We start from the raw sequence: 23,184 nt of genomic DNA, 5'->3' as shown, positions 1-23,184 counted from the left end.
TTTAATACACGTCGACCTTCAGAAGGCTACTATGATTGATATTTGTAATCTGATTTCACAGATTTCTCTTGTGAAAGCTTTGGTTTATTGAACTTATTTTTATTTACTTAAATTATCACCACTAGTACTAAAAAGCCGGGTTTGCACGATTAAATAGACAAACTGTCACTTTTCTTAGGACTGTTTGAGAGCAATTCGTCATATTTTGTATATATGTGTGAACTATATTATATAGAATTTAAGGTGGTGGTCTTCTCGATGCTGGATACTCATCAGTTATTATACTGTCAAATATAAAAACTCTGAACTCTGTGTGTAATGCGTAGTATTACGTAGCCTATGTAACAAATTAATTTATGGCTGGCGTTGCACTGAATAATTGTTAAAATGGTTTTTGCTCCTTGCGATGCCAATGTCTTTATATGGCTTTCCACATTTGTTTTTAATTTATTAAAAAAATACCTTAAAAGTAAAGTAACGACCTGTAAATGTCAGCCAGGGTAAAAACCTCTTCTTTTTTTATGAGAAGAATTTTTGGAGTGTACTCCACCACGCTGCTCCAATGCGAGTTCGTGAATATACGTGGCAAATTTTCTTCCGCCGCATTTAACTAAAATTATTATAATATTCATTTCGAAGTACTCAGCTAAATACAATATTTTTTGTACATATAAATAATAATATATAACTAGATTATATTTTAAAATATGTAATAAATTAATAATATTAAGGTAGTTTCATACAAGTGAGTCATTTTCGTGTTTTTGAAAACATTACAACTATCTTGCACGGAACTTAAAAAACTTACTATAAATGATGAACTGTCGATTTTATTACAATACGACCTTACTTATATACGTTGGTTATCAGGTGTTAAGTTAAACAATAATTTCTATCTTTCTTTCATCACTGATTTGATATTCAAAAAAGGAGACAAAACATTGTTTAACTAATCGCCCCTAAACAATGTTTAATAAGTAAAGCCATTAGTGAATATGTCGTGTAATTATATGCTTATCTGTGCTCTGTTTCGTAATCAGTAAAACGTGGGATGTATGACTTTATGTAATGTGGTAAAAATAGAAGAAGAAGAAGAATTTGTTAAAAAATAGAAGCGATAAAATCATACAAAATATAAAAACTTTGCGTGTGTTCACACTTAACGTTAAGCCAATCCTGTAAGCCGACTGTAAGCATTGTAAGCCTAGTGTTAACATAGAGATAAACTTAATTTTTCGTTCACACTCTGCTTAAGTTTTCGTTTTATAAAATATGAAGGTGGACTGGCAGCTGGGCCACCTGATTGTAAATGGTCACCATCGTCCATAGATATTAGCACTGTGGCTAATATTAACCATTCCTTACATCGTCAATATGCCACAAACCTTGGGAACTAAGACGTATTATCTCTTGTGCCTGTAATTACACTGGTTCACTCACCCTTTAAACCGGAACACAACAATATCAAGTATTGGTGTTTGACGATGAGTAGATGGTACATACCTAAAGGGCTTGCACAAAGCCCTACCACCAAGTGAAAAAGCTATAGTGGCTGACAGACGAACGACACAATAGGCCTCGAAATTAAGTGAATACACACATTATAGAGTATTTTCGTTTTTGTGTGAACAAAAAGTTTAATATGTATGATAAAGCAGTAAACTAAGTAAAACTCGCTGACAGTCGGCGGCTGACTATGCGTTAGTTGTGAACGCTCGCTTATTGCTATTTTTTTATTATAAGTCTTGTTCAAGCTGTAAGCGATTAATATATCTATTATGTAAATAAAATATAAGCATACCAAAATTATTCACCGTTTACACCATTGCGATATATGTATATGTGTGTTTTTTTTCATGCAGGATACGTCATTTAACTGTATTTAATTAATATATTCTATGTTTTTTAAATTTAGAACATAAGTAACACCTGAGTTTTTGCTGTTTCTTCTAAAAAAAACATTTATTTATAAAACAACACTATTCTTCTGAACCACTTATGTTCACTTTGATTTTACTTTCAAAGTTCCGATAAAAACTGCACCGACATTCAAAACACAATGTTTTTGCGGATCCGTAATGAATATCATTCGTGACAATCTGTCACTGTCATTGAAATGTCAAATTTGTTTATTTGTCATAACTCCAGTGGTTAGAATATTATTATAAAGTTTAAGTTAGTCGATACTCTGTAATTAATAGGAAAATCGAAAACTTGAGTTCGTTCACTACTTAATAATAAGATACCATAATTTGTACAGTAACAGCCATTAACAACAATAACGTTGGCCGGAAAATTATAATGATTGTTAGTTTAATATATGCATAAGTTAAATTGGTATAAATAGTACTTATTTATAATATTATAATTGGTATAATATTATTTGTAATAATTTGTATATATTATTTTATTTATAATTTGAAAGTACTTTTTTGACTCGCAGATTAGTTTTTTAATAATCATAGATAACTTTTAATATGTCGTATTATTCGATAAAGGATATAGATCAGGGAGCCAATTTTACTAACAAATTATTACTTTATCGCAATCGAATCGAATCGTGATCGTTGCCGTTTGAAAATGGATTTTTTTTCTATTCATTTAATTATCGACTATTGCCATTAAAGTTAACAATTAGGTTTGATTTTGAAAAAACAATATATGTTAACATATTATCGGTTCGGTTCCGATTCGAATAAATACAGATGATTCAAAGTTGGATCGGAATTAAATCGGGAACGTATCGTAATCGTTATAAATTAGTAGAATTCGGTCCCAGATTAGATTCGTTGATTTCCATGCAGTATATGTAATTAGTCAATGGTATTTAATGACCTACTTAATTTGTCAGAAAAGAATAATTGAGTACTAAGAGTGCTACAGTAAAAGAGTACTGAGTTTATTTTATTACCTTTCTAGTTTTAATAGTAATATTAAAGCGTCGCCCATTCTATATTATTTGTAGAAATTCAAAAGTAACTCCGTGTCTGTTACGTTTTAACGGCGAAACCGCTAAACCGATTTTGATGAAATTTACTATGAAGCAAGCTTAAACCTATAATAGGCTTTGAACCTAATAATATGCTTTTTGCCTAACATCTCCCTTCCTCTCCTTGTCATGCGTTTGAAACTGCGGGCGTACTACAATTTGTAAATATATACATTATGGCTTTATTGGCTATCAAGACACTTAGACTGTAAAACATAAAATTGAAGTTCGAAGAAGACATCCATAAAATGTTGTGTGACATTTAGATTTTAAATCAAGACAATATGGTCATACACAGTTCTTGTGCTATGTTTTTTTTTTTAATTTTACTGCATTGTTATATATAAAAATATTATAAATTTGTTATATTATTGATTAATTATAATCATCGTGACAGCAATCAGAAAGTCAGTGTTACTAACTATAATATAGTAAGGAAATTTGTAATTTTTTGCTGTATATCAATTGTATGGACTTTTGTTGTTTGAGAATAAATGATTATTATTATTATTAAATATAAACATAAGAACTTTATTATCATAATATTTTAAATGTAAGATTAAAAAACCGAACTTCATTGTGTTCGTCTATTTTCAATTGAAATAATTTCGAAGTTTTATTATTTATTGCAAAATATAAACTTAAAAAATATATATTGTGATAATTGAATTCATACACTACAAATAAATAAATTGTATCTAAAGCAGGCAATTACGTTTTTAACGCATAAGTTAATCTCTACCTTTCAAACAATATTATAAGGTTTTTTTTGCTCTTGCAAACTTATTTGTACATAGACTACACAGCTATAATAGTTTTGATGAAAGATCGTTATCATATAATTTGTAAGCCCATTTAAGTCTAGACGTAAAAACAAACATTAATTTTAATTTAACATGGCTTGAAAATATATTATAATAAAATGAATTTTACGTCCTTAATAATATGAATCATTTTACTGAACTTAAAATTATACAATTTGGCCGTAATGTCAAAACAAAGAAACTAATTTACATTATATATCGTTATTTTGTTTTTAATTTGAATTTCTATTATTTTTACGTTGGCAAACTCACAGGTTTTACCAAAATGTTGGCGGCAATCCAAAATGGCGAGCATATACTGTTATTTATGTTTTAAGTTCAGGACGGAGGTTATTTACGATTTAATTTATTATTTTATGAAAGCAATGGTGTGTTAGAATTGCAATTTATATAATATAATGTAATGTGTATAATATATACTGTAAAGTTTACGCTACGGTGTGATTGGAATTCTTACTGGCTCATTGTCATAGTGAAGCTTTGTAATAAAGAAAAAGCAAGAGATCGGAAGATAAATATTAAGAAAAAAAAATATACGTGAAAAATGCTAAGAACAAGGCAATCACTCACCAAAGTCTGAGCGGCTGTCTGGTGCTGTAAAAACAGGCTTTAGTCAGTATAGCCAGTACAGAAGTTAGGAAGTTTATACAGGAGAAAAAGAATAAGTTTTTTTTTTAAATATATTCGATAATGTTTATGTCATTGTGTTTGAATGTCGCGATTATGTTCAGTATCATAGCATGATGTGTGCGTTTTGTTCGTTATTACATACTCTTATATTATACGACAGTAAATAATAAACAGATATATACAAAGATACGAAAATTAAAACGATTTTAACGTAAAAACTTTTCAATTTCTAATATGACGTTGCAACTTTGCCGAAACTATCTACTAAATTATAAAAATTACCATACTTTTTCGATTCTATTCTGTTCAAAATTTTGACTAAGCTATGTCGATTCGGATCATATTTAAACCGATATGATTTACCGTTTATGCTACCATATACCGTAATGTCAAAACTAAACTTAATTGTTAACTTCATGTGAATAGTGGATAATTAAATTAAAGAATAGGATAACTCCGATTCGATTTCCATAAAGTAACAATTTGATTGTAAATTTTTTTTCCAGTAGTACTCTGTAAGAACAAACTCGAAACTCACTGCACTAATCTGTCGTCAAATGTCATAAAGTGATATGCAACATTGACCTTTATATCATAATTGTAACATCAAAATAGTATATCAACTTAAGTCGGTTATCAACATTTCACCGGTGAGTAATGAAGTGAGTGAGTGATTCTTACAGAATAGCACTGCAGTTATCTGTCACATAACATCAGCTTGTGCGTGGAACTTTAAACCTTTTTAAAGTTTTTCTTTACCAAAGCAAATTAATTTTATTCTCGATTTAAATTACATATCCATGATGAATTAATTATTAAAAATATTATCGTAAAAAAGAAAATAATATAAATCAAATAAAAATATCTCGTGTAAAACAGCATAAACTGTAATGCCAGGTATTTTAAAAGAACCTAAAACAACATGGATAGACAATACACTGAACGAACGTAGTGACCGAACCATTACTATCGCTTAGATTCGGTCGGATTATACATGTATCCATTCGGTTTCCTGAGCTAGAGATTAATGAGGGCGCGTTCAGCGGCGCGCTTGTTTTCGACATACGTTCTATCACCTAGTGATCCATTTAAAGCGCTGTTTATTGGATTTTCTGTTTTGTTTTTTACGGTTCCGTACGATATATTTCTTATTACTTTAATCGTTAGTAGTTAACTGCTTCGTTAGACGCTGGTCGTTCAGTCATGGCACCTTACACCGGTGAGACTATCAGAGGGATTGGCGAACACTAACGTATACATCGACGATCTGGTGCAAGGGATTAAGATCACTTCTTCCCTAAGATCAGCTCCGTGTAACGCGTATGGAATAATGTGGAGGAAGCTGTTGGCTTATAGCCTAAGACCTCCGGTCGGAATTATGTTTTATATTCTCAAGGTCATCACCACTCAATACATGTAATTACAGCCTGTGAATGTCCCACTGCTGGGCTAAGGCTTCCTGTCAGTTTTTGAGGAGAATGTTTTGGAACTTATTCCACCACGCTGCTCCAATGCGGGCTGGTGGAATACACATGTGGCAGAATTTCAGTGAAATTAGACACGTGCAGGTTTCTTCACGATGTTTTCCTTCACCGTCAAGCACGAGATGAATTTTAATCACAAATTAAGCAAATGAAAATTGAGTGGTGCTTGCCCGGGTTTGAACCCACGATCATCGGTTCAGATTCACGCAGGCTTACCTACCTTATCTATTATATGTACTGGGCCATCTCGGCCCAGTACATATAATAGTTAAATTCTAGCTATTATAAACTGTTTTGTTACAGGAAACTTCTGATAACTACATTATGAAAGACACCCACATTCGACACCATTAATGTAGATAAAATCTGTTCTTGTTCCCTATGTAGTGGTTTATGTTATTAGATTTCGGAGTCTATTCAAAAACTTGATAATGAAAATCGCATTTATCTTTAAACGTAACAGTAAAACAAAATATATTAAAATAAAATTAAGCTCGAAGCTGTTTTAGTAATTTTAATTTATTTTTAATAAGATTAGAAAATATATTGTGCTTAAATGTGAATGTGAAACTTAATTCAAATTCATTGGGCTTATAGTGAGACAGAAATCTTAATAATCCTCTTCTTTAATGGTAACGTTTGAAGTTCATTCCACCACGCTGTTCCAATGAGAGTTGGAGGATACATGGGTCTAGATTTTATACGAAACATGACCATGTTGAAAAAAATTGTAAAAATAAAATAAAAAAAAAAAGCGTAAACGTCTTATCCTATAGCAATTTCTTCATGACAATAAAAATTCGATCGTTATATATCAGTAAAATACCTGGACTGCCTCGTTAGTCTAGTGGCTAGATATAAGGCCACAGGTTCTGGGTTTAAATCGCAGATTGGGGCGAAAAGTTGGGATTTCTATCGAAAAATTCTCATTGATAGCCCGGTGTCTGAAAGTTGTAAGTTTGTACACTCTCGTGCCTCGAAAAGCACGTAAAGCCGTTGCGCCTGAACTCTTTCCAGTCGTGTCGGATTGTCGTCCCATCGGGGCATGAGAGTGCACACTTGTGCACTATAATAAGTGTGCAGTTGGCTAGTCTTCCTTAAGATTGGCCATATTACAATAATATAATCTCTATTTACAAAGAGGTGAAACTGATTTTTTAAATTTTTCATTTGTTATTGACGACCGTTAGCACCGTTAATGGATATCGATAAAAAATGTAGAGAGTATAAACACAAAGTAAAGTTAAGTACTAGTATCTATTTTTATGCATGTGTCTAATTTCACTGAAATTCTGCCACATGTGTATTCCACCAACCCGCATTGGAGCAGCGTGGTGGAATAAGCTCCAAACCTTCTCCTCAAAAAGAGGTGCAGAGGCCTTTAGCCCAGCAGTGGGATATTCACAGGCTGTTACGGTATCTATTTTTATAACATTAATAAAACACAAAATATTAGATATATCATGATAAAGCTATAATCCGTTTTTACAATTACAGTACCAAGTCGAGTAATTAAAATACCAGCGCGCGAAATAAATTCTGTACACGAGAAAACATAAATATAAGCCGGTTCTGTAAAAAAAATATATATTCGCGTTGGTTTAAGTGTTATCCACTTAAATTGAACTATGGGATAAAATTTATTCTCATGCATTCGTGAACTATCGTTTTCATTATTATTTTATTACCATTTTGTTTGAGCACAGCAGCAGAACCTTTAAAAAAGTTACTCTGTTTTATAGTATTGCTATAGTAAGAATACCTTAGATTCTTAATTCAGCATGTTCTTATAGATAATTTTTAATCGTCAAGTTATGTACAGTGGTTTATTTATCCTATGGTTAAGGGCCACGTGCCTGGTAGTGTCAGGTCTTGTAGGGGCAGCCTAGAGGCCTTTATAATCGCTCACAATTTTTTGTTACTTTTTGATTTAACTTCTCTTAAGAAACTTGAACCTACCTAATCAAGATCACATAAGTACTCTAAAATGAACTATGAGTTACCTATATATTCTTAATTAACCATATAATACCTTTTCCTTATTAAATATAAATACAGGCACAAGATACATAGTATCTTAGTTCCCAAGGTTGGTGGTGGTGGTACTTCGCATTGGTGATGTAAGCGATGGTTAACATTTCTTACAATGCCAATGTCTAAGGGCGTTTGGTGACCACTTACCATCAGGTGGTCCGCCGTCCTATTCTATAAAAAAATAGCGGTTTTTTTAAACGCAGAGCGTCAAGTCTTTAAGTACGCTACTGATTATAGGATTCAACTGAATATCTAATATCGATTCGCCGAGTAACCGGCAGTACCTAGCACTTGCCCCGATCCCCTAAGACACGGGTGAAGCCACGTGCGGAAACTAGTTTAGTATATTAGAATAAGCATCACACTGTCTCACGAAATGGAGCGGTAAAGTATAGAGCGGATGAAAATTCGCGGAGCAACTATACGGTAACTTATAGTTTAGAGCTTAAACGCAGAACTCTAACATATAAAGTACAAGTAGTGTTAGGGTGGGGGGGATTTTAGGTTTTGGGAATAAAAAGTAATGTCCTTCCTTAGAATTCAAGCTTGCTTCATAGAATTTCATCAAAATTGGTTCAGTAGTTTAGCGTTGAAAGCGTAACAGAAAGTGTTACTTTCACATTTATAATAGTATATAAAGAACATTGATTTCAAGTTTAACTATTTTTTGTAATACAAAGGCGAACAAAGAAAAATAAAGGTTATGACAAACTTGATGTTACGAATACAATCATAAAATTATCTTAAGAAATCTGTTCGCATTTTCTTCTTTAATTTTTATCATATTCTTTTATAATATGTTGAAGCTAACGATCATTATTTAAGACAATACTGGAATGGTTGAAATTAATGAGAACTTTTTATTGTTGATAAATACAATGTGTAGACTTAATGATGATTTTCATTAATTTGTTTTTTTTTATTTTTTTTTATATAATAATACGAATTAATAATAAAAAACGTAAATGATAAGTAAAAGGCTTCAACGTATGTTTAATTTATTTTTAGTATAACTTGTTTAACTAAAAACTCAATATTTACAAGACCATTATAATTATTTATTAATACATATTAATACTTCATTACATATTAAATTATAATAATATAGATAAATTAATATTTGTATATTAATTAATTTGTTAAAAAGATGAAAATTAAGAAGTTTTTTTTTCATTTATTTTTTTATGTTTAAGAACTTGCTATTTACTCATTATCTTAATAAGCGTGTCTAGTAAGTCTAACAATTGTGTAATTTGAAATAAATACAAGTAATTATTATTTATTATTAATATTCCATGTTGATTAGTAATAAAAGTGTTACGCAATGCTGTGTCTCCTTCTTTCGAATGTCAAATCAACGATGACAGAAAGAGAGAAATCAGTGTTTCACTACACATATATATATAGTCCTCCTCATCGATTACGATGACAACGACCCTAGAAATTAATTGTTATTTCTAGCATGAGCCCTAATGTGGCTCGATAGACCAAATTTGGTTTTGAAAACCCTACGACACGTGTTACAATACACTTGGCCCACAGAGTTGTAGGTATATGTGTACGATGGCTTAGGTCTCTCTTTTCTTAACTGGTGCTTTTCGTCTAGTGCGTGAAGGCGGTTTTCCTCAAACGTTTTGATCTTTCTGTAGATGGTAGAGCGCCATGATGACCTCCTCATGGGAAGCGAGCTCCTCCCAACATTCTGTGTCAATGTCACAAGCTTTTAGGTGTCTTTTAAACAGGTGTCCTTGTATCGCAGATACTGACCACCATGCTTCTGTTTGCCTTTAGCTAATTCCGAATAAAAGACAGCTTTAAGCAAACGACGGTCGTCCATGCGCAGGACATGCCCACAGCATCTGAGCCACTCCATCACTACACACACTAAATAACATCTATTATCAAGGCTGATACTCTTTAGTTTATTTTTAAACGATCCGCATTGCGTGGCGCGGCAACCGCAGATAAGCGGATTCCGCGGATAATTCGAAACACACCGTATAAGGACTATTAACAGTAAACATTTTATTTACATTAAAAACAATATACTCTATTGTATTTATGATAATTAATAACTTTATCTTACTAAAACTTTCTTAATATCTGTATTCGTAAGGTAAATGAGCTTCGTGGTTAGTGTTCCAACATTCATACTAGATATATATATATATATACTTACATTATATATATATATATATATTTATATATATGTTATATATGTTATAGTCCTCCAGACCGATTTCGGCCACGGCGGCCAATCTCAAGAGAGATTGGCTAATTGCGCAGGACATATTATAGTGTACAAGTGTGTGCGCAAACACAGATGCACGCTCTATTCCCTAGCTCTCATAATCCGATGGGACGGTAATCTGATATGAAAGAGTTTAGACGCTAAACCAACTTCTTTACCTGCTTTCCGAGACATGGGAGTGTACATACTTCCAACTTCCAGACTCCGGGCTGTTATTATGTTTAAGGTAAGGACGCCTACGATGTGCACGGACGAGGCCAAAGTACCCAAACACCTATTGGAAGGCCGGCCGGAGGGTCGCAAAAGTAGAGGCAGGCCCAAGCTCAGATGGTTAGACGGCGTTGAACGGGACACCAAGATCTTAGGGGTGACAAGTTGGAGAACGAAAGCTACAAATAGATCGGACTTGAGAGATTTACTGAACCAGGCTAAGGCCCACCCACGGCTGTAACGCCTCAGATGATGATGATGATGAAGGTATGTTTGTTTGTTGCTCTTTCACGTCTTAACAACTGAACCGATCGTTATGAAATTTTGCATACACGTTGTGAGGGATACAGAGAAGGACTTACTGTACTTAATAATTCCCCCTTCACACGCAGGAAAAGCCGCTGGCGGAGACTAATCATCTATAAAATTATTAGTTTTATTGACGAGCCGGTTGGCGTGGTTGTTAGATACTTTCATTTCACGCCGAAGGTTGTGGATTCGATTCCCACCCAGGACAGACATTTGTGTGCATGAACATATCTGTTTGTCCTGAGTCTGAGTGTAATTATTTATAAAAATATATATTTATAAAAGATCAGTTCATATCAGTTGTCTTGTTTCCATAGTACAAGCTCTGCTTAGTTTGGGATCAGATGGTCGTGTGTGAATGTCCTAGGATATTATTATTATTATAATCTTTAGCTTACACACGTTCTTAAACAATTTTTATATTACTATTAATTGTTTTTAAAGTTCTCAGTGCATTGTTTTAAAGTTAGCGACAGTATCGATGTTCGACGATAAAAAATTAAATGTGTAGTTCGTATCCACACCATTTCATACAAAGCTACTTAAACCAGTTACTATTGTGTTACTAGATTGTAAGTTTATTTGCATATGTTACAATCAGGTACCAACAGATGGCGGTAATTAAATATTCCACGTTACTGAATCGCGATAGATATTTTTTACGGTATATATAGTCTGGCAAAATCGAAATTATTTAAATAGAAAAACTTTTGTTTCATTCTCTCGCTGATACTTCGGGCGTATTATATTCTTTTATTTGAAATAGTTTTATGAATACGTGAAAAATATTTATTATATTCTATGTAATTGGCGATAGGCCAAATGGTGTAGATTCAATAACGCGTACCAAATGTCGAATTTATGCCCATTTGTTCAACTCGAACACATTTTAATAGAGGTCGGACGTGCTTGGCCGGTTGAAAATTTTACCGATAATTCGTAGGCAAACCGGTGCCGAGATAACCGTGCTCATTGATACTGTAATAGCTCTTACGGTTTTTGTAATTGATACTCGGAAAACAAAAAATTAAATTAAAATATTCGAATTATTTTGTGCGAGAACGTGAAACTCAAACTCGTCACGTGGATAAAATCTAAATTTGAAGCTGCTAATCTACTTATGTAATAGTATTATATACAAAAATTTCATCCGGACAAGAACCAATAAGTTTTCATGAGGTCAAATTAAGACGAAAACATCATGATGTGTCGGTTTAAGAACTAACCCGCATTAGAGCAGCCTGGCGGAACAAGCTTCAAGCCTTACTTCAAAAGACTCCATAAACATGGTTAAATAAAATATCATTTTCTAGTAATTAAATAAGACATCTGTGAAAACATTTAACTTTTTTTTTAAATACGTAACGAAAAACACTTTTGAAGGCTCACTAACGACGCGGCTAAGGGCACTGTTTCGCTATGTAATATAACGTGGCCTATTTCTCTAAAACCGGCCATGTTCCATATAAAACGTTGGCTAGATATAATGACTACTTGACGAAGTGTAGGCAGTGTTGAAAACATTTTCAAATGCTAATTGTGTGATGCAATGCAAAAAATAAATATAAAAAATATAAGCTAAAGTTTGCAATATTGTATGAAATTGTAAAGCAACTGTTGCTCAACTCATCTCGCATTCTTTACAATTCTTTATAAAATATATACATAGATTTCAATTCAAAAATATAAATCGGTAAATTAAAAATTTATATAAATAAAAAATGTCCCACTGCTCGGCTAAGGCCTCCTCTCTCTTTTTGAGGAGAAGGTTTGGAGCTTATTCCACCACGCTGCTCCAATGCGGGTTGGAGGAATACACATACGGCAGAATTTCGATGAAATTAGACACATGCAGGTTTCCTCACGATGTTTTCCTTCACCGAAAAGCACGAGATGAATTATATATAAACAGAAATTATGCACATGAAAATTCAGAGGTGTTTGCCCGGGTTTGAACCCACGTTCATCGGTTAAGATTCACGCGTTCTTACCACTGGGCCATCTCGACCTTGAAAAAAATGAGCCTAGATGCCTTTTTAAAACAGTAAAAAAAGAAGATTATAACCAGTTCTAATCTTTATCTGCGGTTGTTATATCGACACGATCCCACAACCTCCACGATCACAGTTGATTTAGCAGGTAACAATCCCACATAACCTAAGGAGCATCTTAATCACAGGTCGCGGGCTAGAATCCAGACAACTTCACTGAGTTTTCACGCGTAAATAATTTACATTTATAATTCATGATTAACCTTTAAGCGGTGAAAAAACCTTTAGCGGTGAAAAAACCCTACACGTATTGGATGATATTCTATTATATATTTATACAACACCACGCACCAGAACATTATGGTGGATGAGGCTCTAATTCTATAGGAGAGTCTATAATTAATTGTAACTATACCTACTCCTTAATATTCCATTCCAAAGTATATAAAGTCGATATTAATGTTAACGTAATACTATATACAATAGCTAATATAATTCCCGCTTGTGTAAACCATTTCACAGATTGCCAAGCATCGTAATGCATTCAAATCGCATCGGTTCACAGCTGATTACGCGATGCACACGCTTGTTAGGGCCATTCCTCTAATAATTTGTAATGCAGATATACCGTTATTGCCTTCATTGGAAACAACGGTTTCACTAACGACTTGCCGATATCGGTATGGTTGTTTAACTGATTTCAAAAAGGGAGGAAGTTCTCAACTCGTCTATATGTTATATATATGTTTGGGTTCAGTAGCTCGAAGGTGTTCATTTCATTTACATTGATATTGGAAATTGTGAAGGTTTTACATGAAGGGTATATTCAGGACAATATTTATAGTCAGTTGTGCTATCAATTAGAACGTTATACGCAATCAACTTTAGCTTTGATAGAATTTTAGTTCCATCTCTTATGTTTCCTTAATGAATAGCTAGCAGAAGCTGTACCATTTCTAATTCCTGATACTCAAATGGGGCGGGAAACCAATACGGCCGATGAAAATCACACACACCAGAGTATAACACTGGACCGGACTGCTAATGAGAATTATAGGACAGAAAAACCTGATAACTTTTCATTTGGCTGACCCGAGTATAGAAGCAAACGAAACCAACCCGGAAACGTATACCCATTTAAGAAAGAGATAGCATTACTTTTGTGTGCTTGGTTTAGATTATCTATTCATAAATAAATGAAACTTTTATAAAATATGTAGTAACTATTTTGCTTTGACAATCCGTGCAAAGTAAAGCTCTTTAAGAACAGAAGAGGTGATAAGACTATAGAAGTAACTAAAAGTTTTAAATTTTGTCAAATATTTACTGCCCCGTGAGAAATTTTCACTTGCGAAATTAAATAGAAATTTGAAACGGGGCTGTAAGCGGTATAGTAAATATTTGTCTTCGACTGCCCCGTCTCAAATTTATACTCTGTTTAGTAGCAATAAAGAAAAAGGTCTTATCTCTTATGTAATAAAGGAAAGGATGTAATTTTAAGGCATTCATTATTTGAATAATCTTAAAACTCCCACGAAGCTGCGGGCTAAAACTAGTACGAATATTTTGACGAACTGAGAACCTTCTCCTATTTGAAGTCGGTGAAAAAAAACTCAAAAATAAAAATTTCTTACTTCAGAAATATAATGTATAGATGCGATAATCTTTTATCGCGCTCAAATCAGTTTTAATTCAATATGTTATATTTTTATGCATACACGAATGTTACGTTTTTGTGCAAAACTTTTCACATTTCTATATTTTTCTATGAAAACTGAACTTTTTTTTACCGTAACGCGAAAAAAACGTCATCTTTTATATGTCAAAGCTAACCTAAATTTCGACAGTAGAGAACAAAACGCTTTTCACAACAAATAGCTTAAGGGTAACTATCCAGCTGAGGCATTGTTTGGAAGATAGGGTTAACCAGACTTACCAATTTCGTAATTACTATCTGCATATTAACAAAAAAAAATTATGTCATAAGTAACACACCCACTCATCAGATATTCTACCGCAAAACAGCAGTACTTGGTATTGTTGTGTTCCGGTTTGAAGGGTGAGTGAGCCAGTGTAATAACAGGCACAAGGGGCATAACATCTTAGTTCCCAAGGTTGGTGGTGGCGCATCGGCTATGTAAGCGATGGTTAACATTTCTTACAATGCCAATTTTTATTGGCGTTGGTGACCACTTACCATCAGGTGGCCCATATGCTCGTCCGCCTTCCTATTCTATAAAAAACAATAATAACACAACAATACTTATTACTGACATTTTACAGTAGAATATCTGATGATACCCAGACGAGCTTGCACAAAGCCCTATCATAAAGTACAATCTGTAATTACACTGGCTTACTCACCCTTCAATTAACAGGATGATACTTACATTTTACTTTATTTTGTTTCTTTATACTTTTAACCATTTTTTTTCTTTATTAATATTTTTATGGCTTAGCGATTATACGTTGAGTTTTGTTCGTAATCTTACTAATTTCAGGCTTAGCTGAATAACAGCGCTATAGCTTAATACAGCTTATTTCTGAGTGAGCTATAAATTTGTTTGTGCTACATAATATTAGTCGTAATAAGTATAAGTTGAGATGCTTTTAATAAATTTATATTTTAAATGTTTTTAAAATATATTATATATATATTATCTAAAGTATGTGCATATATGACGTTTAAATTCAATCACGCTTGTCTGGACGGAATCTAATTAAATATAACTATTAACATGTTTTTAATTTCAGCCGAGATGGCCTAGTGGTAAGAACGCGTGTCACCGATGATCGTGGGTTCAAACCCGGGCAAGCACTACTGAATATTCATGTGCTTAATTTGTGTTTATAATTCATCTCGTGCTTGACAGTGAAGGAAAACATCGTGAGGAAACCTGCATGTGTCTAATTTCATTGAAATTCTGCCACATGTGTGGTGGAATAAGCTCCAAACCTTCTCCTTAAAATGGAGAGAAGGCCTTAGCCCAGCAGTGTGACATTAACAGGCTGTTACTGTTACTGTAATTTCTATAAATGAATAGACAAAAAACATTTTTTAAACAAGAATGTATATGCCAACAAAATTTATTATCAATGATGTTGACCGTTGAGGAGTTTATTTGTCTGAAGTCAATTCTGAATGTAGAATCTTGCTGATCATCAGAGGGCATTGTCATTGGAACTAAATTAAGATTTAAAATTTCAACTCTGCAGGATAAGAGGAAGTTGTTACAATTCAGCTCACAAGATTTGATCAAGACATACTAAAAACAAACATTGCAAGATAAACACAAGCTTGTAATAAAGAACCCTGTTTAATATATTATATACTATATTGAACATATTGAATAGTGAAAACACAAAGATAATATCAATTTCCAATTTGTTGCACGACAATATTATCATATAATTATTGTATTTATGTTAGTAAAAGTTATTAATAAGTTTTATTCGAATACTAGTTATCGTGCAGGTTCAGTGATTATAATACGTTGATCTGAACCGAAAAAACACAGATTCAAATCAAGCTAAGTAAACACTTTTGTGTTCTTAATTTGAATTTATAATTAATTTCGTACTGAAATTAAAACCTCCAGGCCTTGTCTTAAAAGGAGAGGCCGCTTAAGTCCAGTCATTTACGGGTCGTTAGTTTACGTGCAAAAAGTATTATTTAAAAATAGAACACATTAATAATTTGATTAATTTAATTTAAGAAATAATTAATTGTATTGCTAATTAACGTTACATTCATTTACTACTAATGAGACCAAAAATATAACATTTAAAATTATTTGTGTTGTGCGTGTTACGCCAACAAGGTAAATGTTAAGATAAAGTTAATAATAATGTATTGTAGAAAACAAAGTCTCTGAGTTTATGAATCTTATTTGAAACGCTATTACACGTCAATATCTATAGTAATATTATAAATACGAAAGCAACTTTGATTGTCCGTTTTATCTGCGCTATCACGGCTAAACCACTAAACCGAATTTAATGAAATTTGGTATCATGCAAGCAATTTCGCATCGGTAGGTACTTCATTATCAGTTTATTATAAGATTTATTTATTTTAAAGAGGTAAATTGGTCACCATATGATACCAGCTTACTAACGTAACTACAGGCACAAGGGACACAAATCTTCCTTCCCAAGGTTGGTGGCGCATTGGCGATGTAAGAAATGGCTAATACTTCTTACATCGCCAATGTCTACGGGCGGTGGTTGCCACTGATCATCAGGTGTCCCATTTGCCCGACCGCCTACCTATAACATGAAAAAAAAAAAGATTTTTACTAGAAAATATACATATTAGAAACTCAGTATTTTTTATCATCTATTTTAATATAGTTCTCGTATTGAGTAGTGTGCCTTAATGATATTTCAACGTCAATTTAAATAATTAAATACGTCACGAACTGGTGACGCAAAGTACTAAACGCATTTGTTACTAAATTTAGTGCGTAAATATTTCAGACACCATAACTATTGTTGCTTCGAAATCCGTTGTCCGTCTATAATAGCTTAGCCTCATTCTCTTGACAGTTATTAATAGACCGGGTTGTATTTTGGTTAATGGTTGTTTTAAATACATCATTGATAAAATAAATTTAAGTTAATAAAACCATTTCTTATTTTAAATTTAAGATAATATACAAATTATATATTGATTGAAGCATCTTCCGAGAAAATTAATATTGTGTAACTTCTATTTAAATGCTAAATAAAATTCGCGGTATATATCGTGTAATAATGAAATACTTAAATGTCCGACTACGTGCTATTTACTGAACCATTTCGGATTCACTTTTAGTTGATAAAACGTTTGGTCTTTAACAGTAACAGCCTGTTAATGTCCCACTGCTGGGCTAAGGCCTCCTCTCCCTTTTGAGGAGAAGGTTTGGAGCTTATTCCACCACGCTGCTCCAATGCGGGTTGGTAGAATACACATGTGGCAGGATTTCAATGAAATTAGACACATGCAGGTTTCCTCACGATGTTTTCCTTCACCGTCAAGCACGAGATGAATTATAAACACAAATTAAGCACATGAAAATTCAGTGGTGCTTGCCCGGGTTTGAACCCACGATCATCGGTTAAGATTCACGCGTTCGAACCACTGGGCCATCTCGGCTCTTAATTCGTCTTTAAATAAAATTAAAAATTTTTTTTGGATACCGAAAATACAAAGTTGTAAAAAAATATTATTAATCAGTGGTAACAGCAATTTGTATAGAATTATAATAGCGCCCTCTAGTGACACTAATCGGAATTGCATATAAATTTCAAATCTATTGCCGATACCGCGACCGCTACCTTGGTCGGGCCTAGCGGGCTTGCCGGTAACTGGGGGCCTTTTTTTTGGGCGCATCTGCCATTAAGGGAGGGGTTTGCCCATACCCTATTTGGGAGAGGCCTATGTTCAGCAGTGGACAACGATTGCCTGTTGATTCGATTTGATTCAAATCTATTATATCGAATCAGCAAATCTATTATATTGCAAAAGATTATGATTAACTGCAAATCATTAATATATAATGTTACTAAGAAACATTATCGGATTGAAAAAAAAACTTAAAAGCACCCTAACAATATTTTTACAACACTTTGAAAATATATCAAAAGATTATTACAAAGATCGCAAAATCCTTTTAAGCATATCTGATCTTAACTTATAATGATCAAAGTTGACTGCGAATAATGTGCAAGCGAAGTTGGCACAGATCTTGAGAAGTTGGAGTGATAGGTATATTTTTTTATCATGTCTGTAGATGAAGTTATCAGAGCCAAGATGCATTGCAGTGTTTCCATTATAAAAATACAAACCCTTAATGGAACTTAACGGATTTTATATAAATTTACGAAAACTTTAGTTATTGGATGTTATGAATTACTTAATTTTAAATTTAATTTTGTATTTAATTTTATATGTTTTTATTGAATACTCGTTTCCGCCCGTGGTTTTGCTGGTGTGAGAGGGAGGCTGCTGTTAGGTATTCTATGTCATTCTCTGTATGCCTGACAAACATGTATGGAAAGTTTCAAAACTATCCGTTGAGTAGTTAAAACGTGGTAGCGTAACAAACTCACTTCGCATTTATAATATTATTTAGGATTGACTGCTTCGTTGGTCTAGTGGCTTGATATAAGGCTGCAGACCCGGAGGTCCTTAGTTCGATTTTCAGGTCGGGCCAATAAAAAAATATTGGGTTTTTTTATCAGAAAATTGTCAGTAGCAGCCCGGAGTCTGGAAGTTGGAACTGTGTACACTCCCGTGCCTCGGAAAGCACGTAAAGCTGTTGGTCCTGCGCCTGAACTCTTTCCGGTCGTTTCGGATTGCTGTCCCATCGGATTATGAGTTAGGGAATAGAGAGTGCACCTGTGTTTGCGCACACACTTGTGCACTATAATATCTTCTGCGTATTTGGCTAATCTCTCTTGAGATTGGCCGCCGTGGCCGAAATCGGTCTGGAGGACATTATTATTATTATTAATTAGGATTTAGCGTATGTATTTTATTTATTATTATAATTGCGCTTTGTTACATAAATTAACTAAAAAGCTTAATAAGGCTGTATTACATTAGTTTAGTGAAAATCGATAAAAGATTTAAATATTTTTCAAGAAGGAACTCTATTTACATTAAATATCACAAATAACGATCAGGAATACAAATATTGATTACCAATGTTTAGTGCGTGTTTTTACTTTTACGAAAAATTAAAAAAATATATATATCAAATATATATCGGATAATTAAATACGTCGAGACTTTAAATTTTTTTTTAACAGATTATCCTTCACTATTTTAAATCTCCTTTACTTTTATGGATAGAAATAAGCTGAAACGTAAATCGGTCACTTGATAGTAGGTCAACTATACCCATAGACATCATAACTATAAATATATATGTATATATACTATACGGTATACTCTTAATACGCTGTCTAATATAATAATCAAAGTTTTTTTTACAGAAAACAGACTAAACAATAATTGGTAACATAAGGCTTGTGGAAAAAACTCAATTTCGCCCATAGTATACTCCTTACACCATCAATTCGCCGCTGAGCACGATATCTAAGATGTTATTATACTGGCTTAGTCACCCTTTAAACCAGAACTTATCAATACACAGCAATAATAAATATAATACTAATAAATTGATTTCACAAGATCGAACTGTATTGTTTCTTTGTTATCTGTAGACATCATAAGGAAATTTATTTCATGGTTTTAACGGTATGAAACTCGCTGTACCTAAAAATGCATCACTTTAATAGTCAGGTATATTTTTATAATACGAGCGCGTAGCTCTCCCGTAGGCTCGTAGCCCATCGTAGCAAGCATCGTAGCGAGAATAAAGTTCGTTTAAAAAGTATTTTGCATTTTATCATTATTGTTCAAAATAAAACAGCATTTCAAATGTAAAATAATACACTCTTATTTTGTAATGTATTTCATTTTTCTGTAATGCAGTGTTGAAAAAAAATATTGTGGTTTTTTGTATTAAAGTAATGCTAGTGTAATTTTCATTAAAAAAAAATCCGGTGTGAAAAATTTTATCTTGGAATATAATACATATTTTGTAGCTTATAATGATTTTATGAATTTAATGTGAATACCAAGTTTTTAGAGATTAATATTAACAAAAATAATTCTGTTTCGTCCATTACGAATTTTGAAATTGGGAAATATATTTCCATAACTATACATTTTGTATGCAGTGATCAGATTATTCTTGAAATTGCTTATTCTTCAATGGAATACACATATAAGAATATATATTTTACTTTATGTACCACTTATGAACTATTGACAGTTTTTTTAATTAACATAGTATAAGTTACAACCCGGGTTCCTTCAAACGAGGCGTGAAGAGGCATCTTGCGGGCCGGCAAGGCGAAGGCGGCTAGTGCAGAACGTTTTTCCCGTCTGTACTGGCCGTCATCGCGTTTGGACTCTACTACCACTTACCATCAGGTGGAGTAGAGTCATTTGCCCTCCCGGTGAATATAAAAAAAAAAAAAAGTTTTTAACCATTTCGCAAACAAGTTACGTTTCGGCGTGCGAATAGGATCATGAAATAAAACCCCATACATTCACCATCACACACAAATACATAAGAATATAACTCGTATTATTAGTCTATGTATACATGAGACGCGAATATAAAAAAGCACATCATCACGCTATGACATTCAAGATCCACATGGGATAATAGATCAACACGCGACCGTCGTAATAAAATTTAACCCAATTCCCGGCTCCCGTAAGAACTTTGTTGCTAATCGACGCAATAAAAATACATGAGTTTAATCGAGTCAAAATATACACGAGGTCACGCCAACGTTACATAAGCAATCAAAGCACTGGGCGAGTCAGTAGTCATAACAACGCACCTCAAACAGCGCCTTTTAATAAATAACATATCGTAAACTTCGGTGTGTTTATCAACTAGTTTATCGCATAATTCGTCATTTACACAAGACCTATTCGAAATTATCACAATTACAAAATGTAGTTCACGTTAAAGAAACAATTTTGAATGCTTGAAACCAAATTAATTCCGTAACAATTTTGTAATATCAAGATACAGTTAGTTTACAAATTAATGCTTACGTTACATTGTTTTCGATATTTTTAAACGTTTCATGTTTGCGTTTAGAAATCACGAAGTGTGGTAAATTATCCACAGATTAAAATTAATGTTACGAGTTTGAATAATATAATCTAATGGATGTAATATGATGAAAAATTATAGTTTCATGTGAGTTTAACGACATCGATACGATAAATATTATATGTATGGACAACAGTAACAATGTTTCTATTAATACCAGGCTCTATCTAGTTATTTCCTATAACGACATGGATTTGGGATGTATCAAGTATAAGTGTGCCAATTTTGTCTGATAGTTTTGTATCAAAGTGTGAGTTCATAATGTTAACCAAATCCATGCCTGAGTGCATGCAAGGTTTGTGCGGGCGAGCTCACCGTAGGCATCAGCTGATCAGTACTCCTGACCCTCGTCACCTTGTTTTTGTATATCAGCTTCTTCACCGCTCTCTCCACTTGCTGGTTCCATCTCATGAACAACACGTACGCTCCATACAAAGATAACAGTACCAACGCCTCCTGCCAGTATATAACATTATCACGGAAACAGTATATTAACACAAGGAGGCTGATCGAGTAAAAGGTGCAATCGCGGAAGAGAGGCCACCATGTGAGGGTTAGCGTCGTGCGCGAGAACAGCGCGCAAGCACCGATCACGAACAATATGTTGAACACGGCGGAACCGACGATCGTTCCTATGCCGACGTCGTCGAACGACACGAACACGCCGATAATAGATGTGAACAGCTCAGGGGCTGAGCCACCGGCTGCCATGAAGGTAGCGCCGGCGACATCGTCCCGTATCGCGAGTCGCTCGATGATCACGTCCAGCGCCGGCACGAAGAACTCATCGCAAACTATCGCGAGAGCTACAAACATGTAGCCCATGCCTATCACGTGGAGGACGACGGCGCCGGAGCGACGTTCATCGTCGGTGAAGAGATCCTCGGGGAAGAGCGGGGTCCTCTCCTCGAGTTCAGGGTCGGGGCCTGTGAGGTCGGTGAAGTCGGTTGCGGTGAGGTCGGTCGCGTTGGGCTCGCCGGCCCGCGCCGCCGCCAGCAGCGCGAGCAGCAGCGCGCCACCCATCCCGCGCTCCCGGGGGCTGCGAGCACACTGACGGCCGAGATACGACGCGGCCCGATCGCTATCGACATTACTATTCTTTTCCGAATTTTGACTACATTCGGGATGGCACAATTTAATTTATACAATCGAGTATCGAGTTTTTATAGAAAACCCGAATGGAAGAGCATAACGAAAGACATGAAAAAGGGACCAAATTAAGGCCTACACCAAATTGTAAGCTGTTAAATGTACTCAAAATATTATTTATTTAATTAATAAAATTTATTTGATATTTAAATTAAATTTTATTTTATCAAGCTCAAGATTTATAAGATAATAATAATTAGTAAAAGAGAAACTTCAATAGAAACGTCATTTAAAAATATGCTGATGTTCGTAGACTTTCTAATAAAAAATCTTGGTCATAAATAAATGATAAACTAGAATCGAGTTTAATCGATACATCGTCTAAGTATCGATAGTCACCGCTCTATCCCGCGCCCCTCGCGCCGCCGCTCGATAGCGCCGCACTGCGCCGCGCCGCCGCTCCGCGCTACGACTGGCTGGTCCTGCCCTAAAAACAGTCTACGAAAAACTTCCAATGCGTGCATGCGTATACTATAACAATTACATAACGTACTCGCAATAATCGCAATAGTATTCTATTGTCTATGATTTTTTACAAGAATAATAATTAAAAGAAAGACAAAAATGATTCAAAAAGAGTCAATTAATATTTATAAATACAAATAAGTTAATCCTTTAAGCAAATT

At 33.9% G+C, this 23,184-nt stretch overlaps 1 protein-coding gene across 4 annotated transcripts in view; it reads right to left on the bottom strand.

Moving 5' to 3' along the window:
- The window catches only part of LOC126774973 (sodium/potassium/calcium exchanger Nckx30C), a 98,777-nt gene extending 76,323 nt beyond the window's left edge, over positions 1 to 22,454 (bottom strand). For 2 of the 4 annotated variants that reach the window (XM_050496663.1, XM_050496664.1), the window contains exons 1-2: positions 21,725 to 22,454; positions 4,384 to 4,407 (exon numbers count right to left, since the gene is read on the bottom strand). In XM_050496663.1, the coding sequence (XP_050352620.1) occupies positions 4,384 to 4,407; positions 21,725 to 22,432 (732 nt within the window). In that variant the 5' untranslated portion in view covers positions 22,433 to 22,454. The remainder of the gene's footprint in view (positions 1 to 4,383; positions 4,408 to 21,724) is intronic. The other 2 variants (XM_050496665.1, XM_050496666.1) reach the window with 2 other exon arrangements.
- Positions 22,455 to 23,184: the final 730 nt, after the last annotated feature.

Source organism: Nymphalis io, chromosome 17, assembly GCF_905147045.1.
Source record: "Nymphalis io chromosome 17, ilAglIoxx1.1, whole genome shotgun sequence".
NCBI lineage: Eukaryota > Metazoa > Arthropoda > Insecta > Lepidoptera > Nymphalidae > Nymphalis > Nymphalis io.
The sequence above is the reverse complement of the archived record's forward strand: the minus strand, read 5'-3'. Positions and strand labels throughout refer to the sequence as shown.